The sequence below is a fragment of the Salpingoeca rosetta genome (assembly GCF_000188695.1).
Source record: "Salpingoeca rosetta unplaced genomic scaffold supercont1.20, whole genome shotgun sequence".
Classification (NCBI taxonomy): Eukaryota; class Choanoflagellata; order Craspedida; family Salpingoecidae; genus Salpingoeca; species Salpingoeca rosetta.
The window spans coordinates 190985-207732 of record NW_004754914.1 but is presented as its reverse complement, the minus strand read 5'-3'; the positions used below and the strand labels follow the sequence as shown (position 1 = coordinate 207732).

Genomic DNA, 16748 nt, shown 5'->3' with positions numbered 1-16748 from the left:
TTTTGTAAAAGAACAAAAAAGACCGACAACAAAACCAGCCCTCCTGATCTTCCTCCATAATGCACATCTTCGCCTCGCTCCTCCGTTGTGTGGGGGATCCGCAAGCTGGGTAGTACGTCATTAATTCAGACTCAGTCCACATGATTGATCCATCCCCTCGCTGTCTTTTGCTCACCCCTCTCTATTCTTCTGGGGTGGGGTGTTATGTTTTTCTTTGCTTTGCTGGACAGGAACACCGCCCCCCGGTTTAATTTTTATCTATATGGTGGCTCTGGCGAGGGGGGGGGGTATCTTCGGCCCGCGCGGGGTTCGTGTGGTGGTTCGTGGGCGCCCGTGCACACACACACACACACACACACACACACACACACACACACACACACACACACACACACACACACACACACACACACACACACACACACACACACACACACACACACACACACACACACGATACTGACTGTTTGAGGTTCGGGTCGTTTATTGAGTGTTTAAGAGTAGACGCAAGGAGTCGGCGGCACCGAAGAACATACTCGATAATGGCCGTGTTCGGATATGGAAACAAGTGGCACACAATCAATAAAGCCTTCACGGTCAGCACATCTCACGCAACCGTCGCACCACTGAAAATAAATAGCAAGCAAAGAGCATCAATTCGAAGGATGCCGTATCGCAGGTACTCCTGGAAGCTCTCTGCATCCTCATGAAGCCAATCCAAGGATCAAGTCAACCTAGTTGCAAGATCATGCGAGGGCCGACAATCCAACAAGGTGTGAGTGTACAGAAGAGAAGGTGTGTATCCAAGGCAAGGGAGAAGAAAAGGAATGAAAGAGGGAGAAAAGGGGAAACCACGCACGCACAAAGTGAGGTGTATCAAACGCTTTCAATTCCGTTATGCATGTTATAAAAAGGGCACTAGGAATGCGATCGCGCAGCTACCCGCACCCTCAGACGAGGGTGGTAGGGCTTTGTATCGCTTTGCTTTCAATAAATTGAAGCATGGCGGGCAGGGTGGAAGGGGACGAGGAGAACCCGCAACCACCCCACCAACAAACGCAAAGCTTGCATGGTGTGCGTTGTGATGTGAAAGAGAAACGGATGGGGAGGGAGACAGAGAAAGAGAAAAGAGAGGGAGAGACAAAAGAAAAGGAGAGAAAGGGGGGCAAGAGTCGTCACAGGTAGAACACTCACGACATGACACATCACTCACCATCGAGGTGGTTCACTGGCCGGGTGGCCGACACGTGGCGCTTGCATGAATGAGAGGAAATTTATTAATGCACTTACGAATCTTCTACCACATACACACCACGGCAAAGTTTGCTCAACTTGCTTCCACGCTTTCAACCAACCATCCTTCCCGTTTTTGCTTGCGGCTCACTGCCTGTCCATGCAATCACCACAGTGCGTCGTCATCATCGCTGCTGTGCTGTTGCTGGTCGTGTTTGTCGTCGCCGTTGCCAAAGTCAAGCCCGCCACCGTCGGAAGACTGGGAAAAGTGGAACGACTCTGAAATGTGTTGGATATCATGCGAGGATGAGCGTTCCGCACACACACAAGGACGAAAAGACGCAACGCAACGCACACGCACACGCACACGCACACGCACACGCACACGCACACGCACACGCACACGCACACGCACACGCACACACACGCACACGCAAATACACACGCACACATATACCTGATGGAACGTTGCTGCTAATGGGTGACTCCCGGCCTTTGTCACCGCTACCGCCACCTGACTTGACGTCTCCCTCCTCCTCCTCCGAAACATCACCGCCGCCACCGCTAATCTCAAAGTCGTCCTCAAACTCAAAGTCGTCTTCATAAGCGTCCTCCTCGTCCTCCTCCTCCACATGCTCTCCTTCATCGCCACCCACGGCTTTAGCGCCCTGCAAGGAGCCATGCCCTGCCACTTGCAGCCCTTGCTGCTGCTGTTGGCTGTTCATCTGCTGCTGGTCTGAGCTCGCGCCAGCCTGCTCTCGGGCCTGCGCCACGCGCGCCATGTACATGCGCATCACATCGTCCATCGCATCTGCACAGAATGGAGTGAACAAGAACGCGGAAAGCGGTTAGTGTGGTGTGGTGTGTGTGTGTGTGTGTGTGTGTGTGTGTGTGTGTGTGTGTGTGTGTGTCTGTGTGTGTGTGTGTCTGTGTGTGTGTGTGTGTGTGTCTGTGTGTGTGTGTGTGTCTGTGTCTGTGTGTCTGTGTGTCTGTGTGTGTGTGTGTGTGTCTGTCTGTCTGTGTGTCTGTGTGTGTCTGTGTGTGTCTGTGTGTGTCTGTGTGTCTGTGTGTGTTGAGACGCGCAATGTGTGACCGAGACATCCAAACCCACCCATACACACACAATCAAACTCGCCAAGCAACACATACGCACCATCCAAGTTTGGTGCGCCGGCTTCCGCCTCCTTCACATCATCAACTGTCAATCCACAACAAGGGCAAGCGCGCGAACGTATGTGCAAATGAGAACAGACGGACGGAAATGAGTAAAGCCGCTTTCCTTCCCCCCCCCCCCAAATATGCATGACACGAGCTGACATCAACACGACCATCGGAAAAGACTGCATCTTCACCTGGCTCGTCGCTCAAGATGCTGCTGTAGTGTGATGAAGGCTCGGGCCTGCACACATTGTCAACACCATCGAGTGGGCAGCAACCGTGGTGGACAAAACGCCCGGTGAACACAACGAAAGGAGGACAGCACAATAGAAAGGAGGCGGGGTGCCGGATCCACTGACTTCAACACGAAACACATGCAACCAAAGCAACAATCCAGTGGATGCAAGCTATGACTCACGTGTTTGAGCCCTCATCCTCGTAGTGGTCATTGGCGTGTGGTGTTGGTGTGACGGTACCATCCCCCTCTTCATCGCCACTGTCAGCGGCTGACGATGGGGATGGTGTGACTGCTGCCTCAAGCTGTTGCTGAGGTGTTCAAACAGGTGCACACAGTCAGATGAGCCAGATTGGGTTGCGTGAACATTGGACAGAAGGGGGAACAAAAAGCAGGTGCAAAGCGACAACGAGCAAACCAAGAATGCAGCCACGACGCACCATTTCTTCCTGCTGCTGCTTCACTGCCTGCATTTTTTCTTCCTCCTCCATCTGCTCATGACGTGCAGCAAAGTGTCAAGCCAAGAAAGAGGGTTGTTGTAGTTGAAATGAGCACGTGAGCATGCATGCGTGTGTGTGTGTGTGTGTGTGTGTGTGCGCGTGTGCGTGTGTGTGTGTGTGTGCGTATGTGTGTAGATGTGTGCGTATGCGTGTGTGTGGATGTGTGTGGATGTGTGTGTATGCGTGTGTATGTGTGTAGATGCGTGTGTATGCGTGTGTGTAGATGTGTGTGTGTGTGTGTGTAGAACGGACAATACATCTAAGAACAGACAGTGCATCGCATGTGGATTTCGCACCTCTCGGAGTCGCTCCAGCGCAGACTTGCGAGGCCGAGACAGTTGCTGTTGTTGTGCTTGCTGCTCCTGCTGCTGGTGCTCTTGCTGTTGCCGTGGTTGGGTGATGTCTCCCACCAACCCGCCCACTTCAGGGTCCACCTTGTGCACCTCCTCCTCATCATCATCATCATCACGCACATCAAGGTGCACAGCGATTTCTTCTTCAACACCTTCTTCACCTTCTTCTGGCTCATTTCTCTCCGCTTTCGGCTCGTGTGCTTCTATCCCCGCCATCAAGCTGTCATCATTCAAGCCCATAGCTTCCGCTTCCTTCTTCACTACACTGCTATCACTCCCCTCACCCTCCACCATGTCCACGGGCGCCGCCACCTCCTTCTCTGCTTCCTGCTGCTTCCCCTCACCCTCTTCCTTCTCTTCCTCATCCTTCTCCAATCCCATCTCGTCACCCCATGTGCGTGCTCCTGCTGGCTCGTGTCCACGTGCCTCAAACACCTTCGAAAACCGCCGCTCAATGTCAGCACTCACACTGCTCGACACAGATGCATTGCCATCGTCGTCATCACCATCACCATCACGCCCATCAACCACATCACTGAAGTGGGGCGTGGTGGTTAAGGTGGCACCCTCACCACGACCACCACGACCACCAGGACAACCAGGATCACTGCTACCGCTACCCCTGAGCGCTGGTTGCAGTGTCGTCACAACTGCTGCTGGTGCTGCTGGCATTGTCGTCGTCGTCGTCGTCGTTGCTGTTTGAATTTCCCGGCGCAAACCGCCAGTCTGCAACCACGACGACGACGGCTGCTGCTGCTGCTGCTGCTGCTGCTGCTGCTGCTGCTGCTGCTGCTGCTGCTGCTGCTGTTCCCCATCCCCTGTGCGACCGCTTTCACCAGACACGCCGCCCTCATCATACGCGGGCGGTTTGGGGAACAGGGTGGCAGGCCGTGGCTGAGTCATGGACGAACCAAACAAGGACAGTGGGGACACTGGCGCTGCCTGTGCCGGCGTTGATGACGAGGGCTCTTCCCATGGCTTCACACGCCCTCTGCTCACAGGCGGTGTGTTGGACGCGAGTGACTCTGGCCGCTGTTGTTGTCGCTGTTGCTGTTCTTCCTGCTGTGGCTGCCGCTGGTGATGCACACTCGGTTGCTGCTCTTGCTGCTGCTGCTTGGTTCGTTGCAGTTGTTTTTCTTCCTCATGTCTGGTAGCCCCTTCATCCCTTCCCATGTGTACCTTCCTCTCCTGTGTCACCAGCGAACTCGCAGCCCCATCTACCCCACTCCTCCAACGATCACTGCTTTCACCGCTTGCTCGGCCCAGCACACCCCACTCGTCGTCACTGCGCGCACCCGCCGCTCTCCATCCATCGCGCGCAGCAGCTGGTGTCGACATCAGGCCAACACCATCACCAACACCATCGACACCACCATCACCAGCACCGCCAAGCATCCCCTCGTTCCCAACACCACCATCGCCGAAACCAACACCAGGATCAACACCAGCACCGCGACGGACATCACGGCCACCATACGCCCGCTTCACTTCAATCCTGTCCACGTGATCTTCGCCTCTTCGTTGTGGACGTGTTCTTGCTGCCTTGTCTGCGCCACAAAATCCATGCTCATACCGTCCAGATGCGCGCTCCCTCCCCCTTCGACCGCCATCATCACGACCACCACCATCACGACTGCCTCCAAGTTGGTGTGGGTACAACTGCTGGATGCTGCTCTCGTCCCGCTGCTGCCAATGACGACCGAGATCACGAAATGAATCAACACTCACGTCGTGTCGCCCTCGCTGTCGTTGCTGCTGCTGTGGTTCCTGTCGCTGTTGTCGCTGCTGAGGTGCCGGCTGCTGGTGATGGCGTCTGTGTTCCGGTAGCGCCGCTCCTCTTCGGCTGTGCAGTGACAGGTCCGCCTCCTTCATCACAGCCACACGACGCGACAAATCAAGTGTCGCAACATGCACGTCATCATCATCATCATCATCATCATCATCATCATCAACATCACCGGCAGCACCAGCAGCACCCACGGTAATGTTGGTACGCTGGCGTGTGCTGTCGCTGCGCGTATGCGCGTCACCAGCCAATGCATCGGGTGAATATCGCAGGCGGCGGTCACGGTAGCGGCTGGCATCAACGACGTTGCTCGGCATGCTCCATGCACGCTGGTGAGCAGTCAGACACCAACACGGCAGAGGGTGAATGCACACAATGAAGAAGAGGGTGAGCTACATAGCAAGCAAGGGAACGCAGCCGCACACATGTACGCGCACCTGCGTCCTTAAGCACGTACGCAAACAAGCGAACAGAAAACAAACCAACACACACACACACACACACTTTGACGCACCTGGGTTCCGCCTCCAGCAGTTGAAGGCTGTATTGGGACGCGCGTGATTGGAGGAGTGGACCAACTGTCCACATCGCGATGGAGCAGCTGCTGATGCAAGGACGTCAGCTGCTGCTTCTGCTCCGCCACAAGCGACTGCGATTGACTGCATGCATGTGTATGCGTGGATGTGGGTGGTGCATGCGCATGAGCTTGAAACAAACTCGTGCGTGTGTGCGTGTGTATGTATGTTTGTAGCTGCATGCGTCACACGGATGCGAAGCATACATGTGCAAACACAGTGCATTCACACGCGCATACAAAGTGCGTTCACGCACGCGGACAAAGTGCACACATCAAGCACGGGAAGCATACACGAATGCAGTGTGTGTGGGGGGGGGCAACTCACGCTGCAATCTGCCGCTCGTATTCCACCATGCGGGCGAGCTGTTCATTCCGCTGTTGCAGTTCATGTGCACGCGCGCGCCATTCCCGCTCCCCACGGGACGGTCCTTCGAAACGCTTCATTCTGGCCTGCAGATCCGCAATGAGCGAATCCTTCCTCTCGATGTCACGCTCGTGGTCCGCCCGCAGCTGCGCATTTTGATCCTGCTCATGCGCACATGACAAGCACACCCAAATCGTGAGGAGAGACAACACCAACACAAAACAAGAACAGCACACAACCCAACGCTTGCTCGCATAACACATACATCCAATCAAGAGAGAGGGAAGGTGGTTGTGTGTGTGTTTGTTGTGCTTGTGTGGGTGTGTTTGTTGTGCAAGTGCGCTTATGCCCAGCCATACCTTCCACTCTGCCAGCTGTGATTGCAGTGCGTCAAAGCCGTCAATCTTGTATGCAACAGCGTTGAGTTCAGCAAGGTTGATCTGCATGCGCGTGTTCTTCTGCTGCAATTCCGTCACTTCCGCCTTGAGCCGCCGCGCCTCGTCCGTGAGATCCCGCTTCTCCTCCTGCAAGTGCTGAGTCAGCAGTTGTTGTCTGGACACCGTCGCCTGCTGCTCTTCGAGCACGTGCTCGCGCTGACGCAATTCGGACTCGCGGTCCGCCAACTGCGCGCGCAACTCATCCTGTTTGTGCGTATGAATGTGTGTGTGTATGTGTGTAAAAGTGAACGAAAGCGATGGTTGAAAGACGGCAGTTGCGTGCATGGAAAATCACACAAGTTCAATTCCCCGCCTGCAAGACACACGCACACACCTTCACAAACACACACACACACCTTCATGGCGGCGATTTCCGTCTGCAGTTTCCGCTGGTACTGCTCCTCCATCTCTGCCATCGTCTTCTCCTTCGCGCGAATCGCGTCCTCCGTGTGTGTCGCTGCGTCCTCATGCAGTCGCGCCGCCCTGATGATGGTGGTGATGGTTATGGTGGTGGTGGTGATGGTGGTGGACGTGATGATGAGGATGACAACGGCAGCGACAGCGACGATGACAAGAGAAGTGACACATGACACAAGCAGCACAAAGCCCGCGGTCGGATGCATATGCCGGTGCAAGTCAGACCTCGCTGTGTGGTGTGCTTCCCGCTGCAACTCCGCCTCCCTTGCAGCCAAATCGCGTGCGCGCGCTTGGATGTGCTGTCGTTCTTCATACAGCGTGCGCTCTGGTGCGAACACGTGTGCAATCCAACGTACAACCAGCATGGAAAAATACATGACATGAGCGCCGTACACACAACACACACACACACACAACACAACTTACACACCACACACACCACAAACACACCACACACACCACACACGCACACGCGCGCGCAGTGCACGGCCGCGAAGCAGATGTGCCCGTACCAATCTCCTGGAGACGTCGATGATAGGCGCCATCGAGGTCGTGCTCGCGTTTGGCCAGCTGTGAAAGACGCTCCTCGTATCCAGCCTCCATTTCAGCCACTTTCTCGTCATACTGTGCCCTGCAGTGTGTGAAAGCCACAGACGAAGGGATGGGTGTTCAGTGTGACAGCCTTCCCATCAACACACGAGCATCCTCACGCACGCACATGCACACACATGCACGCACATGCACACACATGCACACGCACGCACACAGTTGCCGCATGTGTCTGACACCACACGAATATGTGCACATATGTACTTAAGCTCGATGCGGGCCTGTGCCTTCACGCGCGCCAGCTCGCTCTGTTTGAAATGCTCCAGTTTTGAGGCCACGTGTGCCTCTGCACGCTTCATTGCCTCTCGCTCGATGGCCTGCAGCCGCTCCTCCACTGAGCTTTGGGCACCCGCCTGGTGGCGCGAGTGTGCTGCGCTGTAGCGGCTGTCCAGCTCCGCGAGCCGGGCTTCCAGCCCAGACTGCGCCCAGTCCTCGCTTGACGTCTGCGTTGCTATGGCATGGCGCTGTGTCCGCAGCGGCTGCGCAAGCGCGTGCACGAGGCGAAGCAACGTGCTGGCGCTTGGCACCACCACATCGTCTGCTGTGCCATCGCCCACCAGGACACTGGTCAGCAACCTCTCTGCATGTGGGGAGAGGTAGTCGACAGAGCAAGCCTGCTGCAGATGACCAAGGGTGAGCTGCCCCGCAGAGGCGCGGTCGACGGCCCTCGAGTCTGCCAGCTCAGAAGCAAAGATGGCCCTGCTGTAGTCAAACCCACACGCCTCCAGGTGATCGAGCACCAAGCGGTGCAGCCCGCACACGTCTGCAGGCGGTGGCTGGTCTGGTGAGGGCAGTCGGAGCGATGCTGCCTGTGCTGGCGTTGGTTGTTGTCCACTCTGTTGTCTGCTGTGTTGCTGTTGGGGCCGAGTATGTTGTTGTTGCTCCCGCCCCAGCGTGCGAATGACCTCTGCCTTGAGGCCAGTGCGCACCCGCCCTGCGATACCTGCGTGCTCCAGCCGCTGCTGCACCAGCCGCCGGAACTCCTGCGCGTCCATGGTGTTGTGTTGTTGCCTTCTTTGCTTGCTTGCTTGCTTGCTCGATAACGGTCGGGACTGAATTCAGTTACCACGTGTTTGTGCGCTTACTTGTTGTTGTTTAAGTTGTTGTTGTTGTTGTTGTTGGTTGTTGTTGTTGGTTGTTGTTGGTGGTGGTGTCTGTCTGCCCATCTGTCCGATCACATGTCACACCCACGTAATCACACACACACACACAAACATACACGCATACTCTCTCTGTCTCTCTCGCTTAGTTTCCGCGACACATTGCCTCGACGAACGAATTGCTTTAGCTCTGCACAGACATGTACACACACACGCGCGCGCACACACACACACGTACATCCACAGACATGTCGCGCGCACACACACACTCTTGCAAACAAGACAAAAAGAGGAAGTGCACACATGTTGTATGAAGAGAACACGGGGATAGATACAAGTGAAGCTGACGAAAGCAGGAGAAGCAGAACAGAAAGCAGTCCATTTGTACGACAAACAAAATAAACAATAAACCCCCCCCCCACACACACACACACAGCAAACGACGTCCAACCACTCCCATGCATCTGATCTTCTGTCCACACTGTTGCTTCAAAATAACCCCATTCGCTGGCTTGTTGACCGGCTCACTGGCCTGTTGCGATACCACCACCACCACCACTACCATCATCATCATCATCACCACCACCATCATCATCATCATCATCATCATCATCATCATCATCACCATCACCCACACACACACGCCCCCCCCCCAAATGCATCACACCCGTGGTCTCAAAGCAGGGTGCAGCACCCCTTGCTCTTTGCCTCCTCCTCCATCTGCAGCCGTTCGAGCGGGGCTGTTGGCCGCCGCTGCCGCTGCTCCATCTCCATGTTCAGCACTTCCGGGTTCTCTCCAAGCACCAGCGCCTCAAACGCAGCCTAAGTGCCGCACACACGTACGCGTATGCGAGTGGTTGTTTGGTCGGGTTCATTTTGGGTGAGTACGTACGCACGAGCGTTGGTCACGTATGGACACAAAATAGCCGCAGCAGCAGCGTGTGCACTTGAACGCTGTGCCATTGTGGGAAAAGGGCGTGGGCGCACCAGCGCTTCTCCACACACGAGACAGACACACACGCACACAAAAAGAAAAAACCACACGCACACATAACAAACAAACACAATATACAACGCGCACACGCGCGCGCGCACACACACACACACACACCTGCTTTGCCTCGACGGAGAGGTTGGTTGCTTCGAGGGCGTCAAACTTGCGGGACGAGAGGAATTCGCGGGGGCGGCTCAGCGTTTTCGGCTCAAACGCATGCTGCAAAGCACGAGGACGAGAGGGGGTGGAGGGTGAAGTGGTCATGTGGGTGAAAGGCGATCACGTGAGTGCGTTGTGGTGGTGGAGAGTGCAACTGGATTGCATGTGTTCCCATGAATACACACACCATCACCAGCTTCACATGAAACGACATACGTGAGACGACTCGTCGACTCGTCGACACACACACACACACACACACACACACACACACACACGCCGCACCCCGTTTCCGTTCTCTGCCGCTGCGACCTCGACTGCAAATCCCTCCGGCTGCTCAACGTCCTTCAATTGTGGCGTCTTTTGAACAGCAGTAACGCAGGATCGGACGTGAACGCGAGCGTGTGGTTGCATGGGTTCGTTGCATGGGGTTACATGTGTGTGTGTGTGTGTGCGCGTGCGTGTGTGTGCATGTGCGTGAGCATGCAAGCACTTGTTGTCTCACCTTTGCAGCTGTTGCTGCGTTTGGTTTCGCTTCGTCTTCCTCGTTCTCTTCGTGCAGAACCTGAACCAGTGGAGGTAAGGTGAGGAATGGCACGGGACGCACCCAAACACACACACACACACAGACACACACACACACAGGCACACACACACACACACACCACTGCATGTGACCTCACCCTCTGTTCGAAAGAGCTTTGCCGCTCAAGTGCTTGCTTCTCCACATCCGACGCGTCAGTGTAGTCCTAACGACAAAGCAGCGATGGCAGATGGTGTTAGTGGCACAATGTGATGCACAGCTGGCAACACATAACATGCACTTTCGCATCACGCACAAATGCGCACAAATGCGCACAACACAGAACAATACACACACACACACGCACAACGCACGAGCAGCCACTTGTTCACAGCAGGCGCCCACCCCTTTCTTGAAGTCGCTCTCGTTCTTCGCCATCTGCCGCAGTTGCGAAAACGCAATCCCAGCCTCCATCGACTGTGGCCGCGACCTGTACACACACACACACACACACACACACACACACACACACACACACACACACACACACACATGCAGACACATGCCAAGGTGGTGAGGTACAGCATGGTGTTGCGCGCGAAAAGGACCATTGAGGCGCTGGCTGCATGAAAAATAGTTGTGTTGAACATGAACATCGCATGCACACGTGCGTTGCTGCTGTCGTTGAGCGCACCTGGTTCTCGATGGAGCTGGAGGAAATGCCGAAATGATCAGATATGACAGGCACAGGGCAGCAGTCAGTGAGCACGGCAGTGAGGTCTCGCGCCATCAGACGCACACACACACACACACGCACACGCACACGCACACGCACACACACGCACAGAAACAAGAACATATACAATGAGGTACACACTCACCCACGCCCACATACACCCACGCCACATCGCTCGCAACGTGCACATACATGCTGGGGCGTCCTTGCTGCTGTCAAGATCATCGCTCACAGACGCAAGGGCGGAGCGCGCGAACCCGTACGCCTGATGGACAATGATAAGGAGGAAGGTCGAGGGAGGGGGGGTTGCATGAGTGGTTTTGTTGGTGCACGGGAAGGTGGAAGTTTGGAAAGTTGGAGGCTGGTGGGTTGGGAGTTGAGCGAAGCAGTGAATCAGTCGGTGAAATGGGAATGTGTTGGGAAAATGTGCACGAGTAGGAGAAAGGATGAAAAAGTATGACCACATGGGTCTGGGAAAGTGCAACAGCACGATGCAGATGGGTGAGCAGCAACGAGCGAATACACGCGGTCACAAGTGCTCACGTCATCAGAAATGGCGGACGACGTCTTCCTGAGAGGCGGTCGATCTGGCATTGCATCATGTTGCACCATGTTGGGGAGGACATGGATGGTGATGACAGGCTCAACCATGCAGACCAGCGACATGAGCCACCACATCATGTGTGCACACCACCAACACCTCCCCTCCCCATCTCATTACCGCAGTCAACGCACTCGCTCTTCCCGCCCTCACATCCTCCCCTACCGGCCACCCCACCTGTGTTTGCTGCTGTCTGCTGCCCACTTCTGTCGTTGTCAGCAGTGTCTTCGCTGTCATCAGGCAGGAACGTCGCCCGGTTCCGCAAACTCTCCGTCGCTTGGTGGTGTCACACAAGGAGGAGGAGGAGGAGGAGGAGGAGGAGGAGGAGGAGGAGGAGGAGGAGGAGGAGGGGGAGAGTCGCGGTGGCGATGCAAGTGGTGGTGGTCGCGGGGAGCGAGTGTGGGGGTGAAGAGGGGTGAGGTGGAGTGAAATGCGCAGGCACAACATATTCATGGCAGCATCAAGAGTCCAGCATCCTCACCAACAAAACACATGAGCAGCCACGCGCCTGCATGACTCACTTCGATGGAGCTCCAGCTGCCCTGTAATTCCGGCCTCGGTGCCAAACACGACGACAGTCGAGTTGGCAATCACAGACAGGCACAGGATGGGGCTCGCGCACTTGAACACACACACGGGCGTGCGCTTGATAAAGTTCCACAGCCTGCGAAGCATGCAAATGTTCGAGTGGCAGCGATGCCATGAGCAGATGGGACGACGTAATGGCAAGGAAGACACCAGGCATGTCGTCAACTATTCTTGACTCACCTTCACACAACGCACTCGCGTATGTACTCAAAAGCATGCACACATGCACTCACATGCATGCACTCACATGCATGCACTCCCTCGTTCCCCCACACCAGCGCTTCCCTCGTCCTTATTTCCACCTCCATTCCTTCCTCCCATGTACACACCGAATCGTGTGGTCCTTTGATCCGGAGAGAATGAGCCCAGAGCCCGTGTGCGTGTGTGAGACGGCGGTGACGGCGGCAGAGTGTGCAGAGAAGACGACTTCCGCATCCTGTCAAGCGACGCAGCGCCAGAGTGGTGGTCACGAAGGAAGCATGCACAACCACGTGAGTGCGATTCGTGAGTCGAGTGAACGATAGCTGCCACACACACACGCACGCGCGCACACACACACACACACACACACACACATGCACCCACCACAACCACGGCCACGAAGCACCATCACCATCATTAATGCATGCACCAGCAGCAGCAACAATGTACTGCGGCACAAACCTTGATGTCGCCTGTGGACTTGCCAGGCATCGGCCAAATGCGTACGCTGTTGTCTTCTCCGCCTGCGGTGGTGATGGCACATGAGACGACAGCAAGGGGTGACACAACGCGACAGTACATGCAAAGTACACAGGCGCAGCAGCACAGACTACGCGCACAAGATCACCCGCATCCATCAACAAACACACACAAACATACATTCACACGTTTACAAACATACATTCACAAACACACACACATATTCATGTCACCATCACTGACCGGAGATGATGTGTGAGAAGCGAGATGTTGCTGCAACAGCGAGGACAGCGCCTGTGTGGCCGTGAAGAACATTGGAGCACGCCCCAGTGTCAATGTCCCACAGCCGCAGCTTGCCTGCAATGAGGGAAATCGCGACGGGAGGGATGGAGGTGAACAAATCGGTGGGAGCGCACGCAACACAGCAACGCACAAACAATACCACCAACCAACCATCACCAACCATCACCACCATTGACTGACCGTCTGCCCCAGCGGTTGCAACGCGGCGCGCGCCAACAACAGCGACGCTGAGCACACCGCCATCGTGGCCGGAGAGGCGGGTCAGCTCAACCCCGCGCACCAGGTCCCACACCAGCCTGCAGGCACCAGCACATGGGGCTCGGCATGAGATGCGTGTGGCCGTGTGTGTGTGTGTGTGCGTGTGCGTGTGTGTGTGTGTGTGTGCGTGTGTGGCAATGTGGCTGTGTGGGTGCGTGTGTTTATGTCTATGCATGTGTCTATGTGTGTGCGTATGTGTGCATGAGCAAAGTGGGGTGCGTACGCAAGAGAATCGTCGCTGGCGGAGACGAGCAGTTTTCCCTCGGAGAAGACAGCGAGCGCATTCACAAACGACGTGTGGCCCTTGAGGGAAAACGTGGTCTGGTGTTGGAGCGACGAGGGAATTGATAGCGCAGCATTGTGTGAGCACGTGTTGGGTGAGATGTGATGAAATGCGGCAATGGTAGGTGCGACGAAATCAAGGCAAGCGCTACGCACGCTGCCGATCATCCTCCTCCTCCTCCTCCTCCTCCTCCTCCTGTTGTCCGTATTTACTGAGATAATCACACCCTTCCCCAGTAGCTCAAGACTATACAGTGCGTGCTAGCTTCAAAGTATGTCGGGCCCCCTGATCGCATTGGACCATAACTATCCATTGGATACCCTCCAGAAAGATCATCGTGCCCCGGCTGTCTTGGATGGTAAAATCTGACATGTTTTCCGTTATGACTCCTTAGAAACCATCTGTCCAGCGTATCGGTACCATTCGGTGAAACCAGTTGGAGGGCCCAGTGCTAACTGGCGGTTGATAGTTGAAAAGGCATCCCACGCTTGGAGTCCTAAGGCTCCGGGAGCATTGCGTATTTGATACACGGATATTGTATTGCCATAGTCATTGGGGGCAGCCAGTGGTCGCCTCCCTCCTCCCTCCTCCTCCTCCTCCTCCTCCTCCTCCTCCTCCTCCTCCTCCTCCCTCCTCCTCCTCCTCCCTCCTCCTCCTCCTCCTCCTCTCATCATCATCATCATCATCATCATCATCATCATCATCATCATCATCATCATCATCATCATCATCATCATCATCATCACCAATACCTGGCCAGTTGCCAGGTTGATGCCAACAATTCGCTCGTCGTAGCCGGCAATCGCCACAAACTCCCCCGTCGGCGACATTGCAGCGGCCCTGATCACACAAATGAGGGGTGGTGTGGTGGTGATGTGGGTGAGTGGCAGACACGGACGTCGGTGTGTGTTCACCAATGTGGGGGGACAGCAGTCGATCTGATGCCTCAATCACAACACATTCATGCGCACGCGCACATGTGCACACAAACATGCGTCCATTCTCCCATGCACGTTCGGCTGCAAGCAACGCACCTGCCCCAGTCTGCGAGAATGTCGACATCATGAATAGGCGTTGGGTTACCGAGCCGCCAGACTTTTGTGCGCTTATCGTCAGAAACAGTCACGTACATATCCTCATGCCCAGCAGCCCCGATGCCGCGCACGGCAAAGTTGTGTCTACACACCGTTGTTGTGTGCACGTGTGTGTGTGTGAAGGTGTGTGCATGTGTGTGTGTGTGTGTGTGTGTGTGTGTGTGTGTGTGTGTGTGTGTGTGTGTGTGTGTGTGTGTGTACGAGGGAGGTGAGGGAAGGGAGGACGCTTGTAAAGTGTACACGTTTGGTGGCCAGGCAACAGCAAGTGAAAGCAGCAGGACATGTTTCAGTGCACATACGTCTGCAGGTCTGCGAGCGAAGCGCCGTGTGTGCTTGGAATGCACGCATGTACAGGGAGGAGTGCTGCGTCACGCAGGGTGCCGCGGAGCCGAGCGCCCTCAAGGATCACAGACAGGAACCTGCATGGACGGTGTGCGTGCGTGTGTGTGTGTGTGTGTGTGTGTGTGTGTGTGTGTGTGTGTGTGTGTGTGTGTGTGTGTGTGTGTGAACGAGCAAAGGGGAGAGATACAAACGTGTATACGTGCATGTGATCAGGCACACGTGAGAGACAGATCTAAAACGTTGACTCTTCTTGGATGCACAAACACACAAGCTGCACAAACGCAAATACAAATACGAATACACACGCACATACGTACCCTCTGACAGGTGCTGGGGTCTTGAGCGGTGGCAGGAGACGGGCAGCAACCTGGGAAATGAGCTGTTGAAGAAGAGACAGCAGGAATGAAGCAGACATCACAACATGGGTTGTGGTGTCAACAACAGGGAGCAGGTGAGGCGAGGTGAGCGCGCGTGTACACGGCAGATACCACAGGAACAACCACTGTGCAGTTGTCTCCTCCACACGCTCTCCTGCCTTGACCTCAACAATCCTGCCTCAGCACCGCAATAGCACAACCACATGCATTGTCACCTGGTAAGGGTCTGCTTCGAGGACGAACTTGGCTTCTTGAATGGCGCCAAACACGCCAGCCAAGGGCGAAGACACACGCTCTGTACCAAGGGAAGGGCAGATGACATGGGGGCGGTGGTGTGAGAAAATGTGGAATGAAGTGATGACTCGTTGGACAAATGAAATCATGCTTTCAACAATGCGAAAATCACGCACAAACTCACACACATACACATTAACACAGCTGCACGCGCATGCACACAACACATAGATACGCACCTGGGAGCGCGTCCAAGTCTTCAAGGACTTCGTCGAGAGAGGTGGCGATGATGCGCATGCGCATGTACTCAAAGTTGGAGAAGCAGCTCTCAACCACGTCGTCCCACTGGCACGCAGCTGATGGTGGTGATGATCGTCGGTGGACGTGTGCGCGCGCGTGTGCGTGTGCGTGTGTGCGTATGTGCGTGTGTGAGTGGGTGGACGTGTGAGTGGGTGGACGTGTGTATTGGTGTCGAACAGGTGTATAAGTGTGTGATGATGCGCAGACAATGACTGTGTAAGTGAAGCAAGACACGCGGTAATTTTGGTTTTGAGTGGCGCACCGATTAGATGAAAAGCCTGCTCCCTCAATTTGCGGATGTTGTAGCTGTACACAGCAATCATTGTGAGCACAAACATGAACAGGTAGCGTGTGGTACAAAAACGTGAAATAGAGAAGAGGAAGACACTGCATTGTCCACACACACACACACACACACACACACACACACACACACACACACACACACACACACACACACACACACACACACACACACACACACACACACACACACACACACACAC

At 55.2% G+C, this 16748-nt stretch overlaps 5 protein-coding genes across 5 annotated transcripts in view; 1 reads left to right on the top strand and 4 right to left on the bottom strand.

Annotated features, from left to right (window-relative positions):
* Nucleotides 1-251, top strand: part of PTSG_07543 (uncharacterized protein) — a gene marked incomplete at its 3' end in the record, with an annotated part of 3667 nt that extends 3416 nt beyond the window's left edge. Inside the window, exon 11 of the mRNA XM_004991284.1 lies at nucleotides 231-251. Within this exon, the coding sequence (XP_004991341.1) occupies nucleotides 231-251 (21 nt within the window). The remainder of the gene's footprint in view (nucleotides 1-230) is intronic.
* Nucleotides 252-711: 460 nt separating this feature from the next.
* On the bottom strand, nucleotides 712-1235 carry PTSG_12604 (uncharacterized protein). Its single transcript, XM_004991283.1, has one exon. It carries the CDS (start codon nucleotides 1214-1216, stop codon nucleotides 905-907), a length of 312 nt encoding a protein of 103 aa, XP_004991340.1. The 5' UTR covers nucleotides 1217-1235; the 3' UTR covers nucleotides 712-904.
* A 33-nt stretch (nucleotides 1236-1268) lies between these two features.
* Nucleotides 1269-8731, bottom strand: PTSG_07542 (uncharacterized protein). Its single transcript, XM_004991282.1, has 14 exons — nucleotides 7874-8731; nucleotides 7573-7691; nucleotides 7286-7385; nucleotides 7000-7126; nucleotides 6566-6847; nucleotides 6168-6367; nucleotides 5780-5924; nucleotides 3423-5594; nucleotides 3067-3117; nucleotides 2810-2937; nucleotides 2586-2632; nucleotides 2387-2431; nucleotides 1691-2044; nucleotides 1269-1512 (listed from the first exon to the last, which is right to left on the bottom strand). Exons 1-14 carry the CDS (start codon nucleotides 8662-8664, stop codon nucleotides 1400-1402), a joined length of 4674 nt encoding a protein of 1557 aa, XP_004991339.1. The 5' UTR covers nucleotides 8665-8731; the 3' UTR covers nucleotides 1269-1399.
* A 205-nt stretch (nucleotides 8732-8936) lies between these two features.
* On the bottom strand, nucleotides 8937-9379 carry PTSG_12603 (uncharacterized protein; the record flags this gene model as incomplete). The annotated part of the gene is made up of 1 exon (XM_004991281.1): nucleotides 8937-9379. One exon carries the CDS (start codon nucleotides 9377-9379, stop codon nucleotides 8954-8956), a length of 426 nt encoding a protein of 141 aa, XP_004991338.1. The 3' UTR covers nucleotides 8937-8953.
* Nucleotides 9380-9444: 65 nt separating this feature from the next.
* The window catches only part of PTSG_07541 (uncharacterized protein), a gene marked incomplete at both ends in the record, with an annotated part of 12166 nt that continues 4862 nt past the window's right edge, over nucleotides 9445-16748 (bottom strand). The window contains 22 exons of the mRNA XM_004991280.1: nucleotides 9445-9591; nucleotides 9881-9982; nucleotides 10208-10282; nucleotides 10428-10487; nucleotides 10606-10671; nucleotides 10851-10935; nucleotides 11140-11155; nucleotides 11374-11446; nucleotides 11725-11768; nucleotides 11948-12058; nucleotides 12304-12446; nucleotides 12700-12806; nucleotides 13034-13095; nucleotides 13295-13408; nucleotides 13535-13650; nucleotides 13836-13933; nucleotides 14648-14735; nucleotides 14930-15073; nucleotides 15289-15408; nucleotides 15649-15710; nucleotides 15924-16003; nucleotides 16182-16298. Of these exons, the coding sequence (XP_004991337.1) occupies nucleotides 9445-9591; nucleotides 9881-9982; nucleotides 10208-10282; nucleotides 10428-10487; nucleotides 10606-10671; nucleotides 10851-10935; nucleotides 11140-11155; nucleotides 11374-11446; nucleotides 11725-11768; nucleotides 11948-12058; nucleotides 12304-12446; nucleotides 12700-12806; nucleotides 13034-13095; nucleotides 13295-13408; nucleotides 13535-13650; nucleotides 13836-13933; nucleotides 14648-14735; nucleotides 14930-15073; nucleotides 15289-15408; nucleotides 15649-15710; nucleotides 15924-16003; nucleotides 16182-16298 (2030 nt within the window). The remainder of the gene's footprint in view (nucleotides 9592-9880; nucleotides 9983-10207; nucleotides 10283-10427; nucleotides 10488-10605; nucleotides 10672-10850; nucleotides 10936-11139; nucleotides 11156-11373; nucleotides 11447-11724; nucleotides 11769-11947; nucleotides 12059-12303; nucleotides 12447-12699; nucleotides 12807-13033; nucleotides 13096-13294; nucleotides 13409-13534; nucleotides 13651-13835; nucleotides 13934-14647; nucleotides 14736-14929; nucleotides 15074-15288; nucleotides 15409-15648; nucleotides 15711-15923; nucleotides 16004-16181; nucleotides 16299-16748) is intronic.

Excerpts from the sequence above, each read along its gene's own strand:
- PTSG_07542 (XM_004991282.1), bottom strand. The coding sequence starts at position 8,664 with ATGGACGCGCAGGAGTTCCGGCGGCTGGTGCAGCAGCGGCTGGAGCAC. Across the intron at positions 6,368-6,565 it reads CACAGCTGGCAGAGTGGAAG|GATCAAAATGCGCAGCTGCG; the intron begins GTATGGCTGGGC and ends GCGCATGAGCAG. Across the intron at positions 2,045-2,386 it reads CGGCGCACCAAACTTGGATG|ATGCGATGGACGATGTGATG; the intron begins GTGCGTATGTGT and ends CATTCTGTGCAG.
- PTSG_12604 (XM_004991283.1), bottom strand. The coding sequence starts at position 1,216 with ATGGTGAGTGATGTGTCATGTCGTGAGTGTTCTACCTGTGACGACTCT.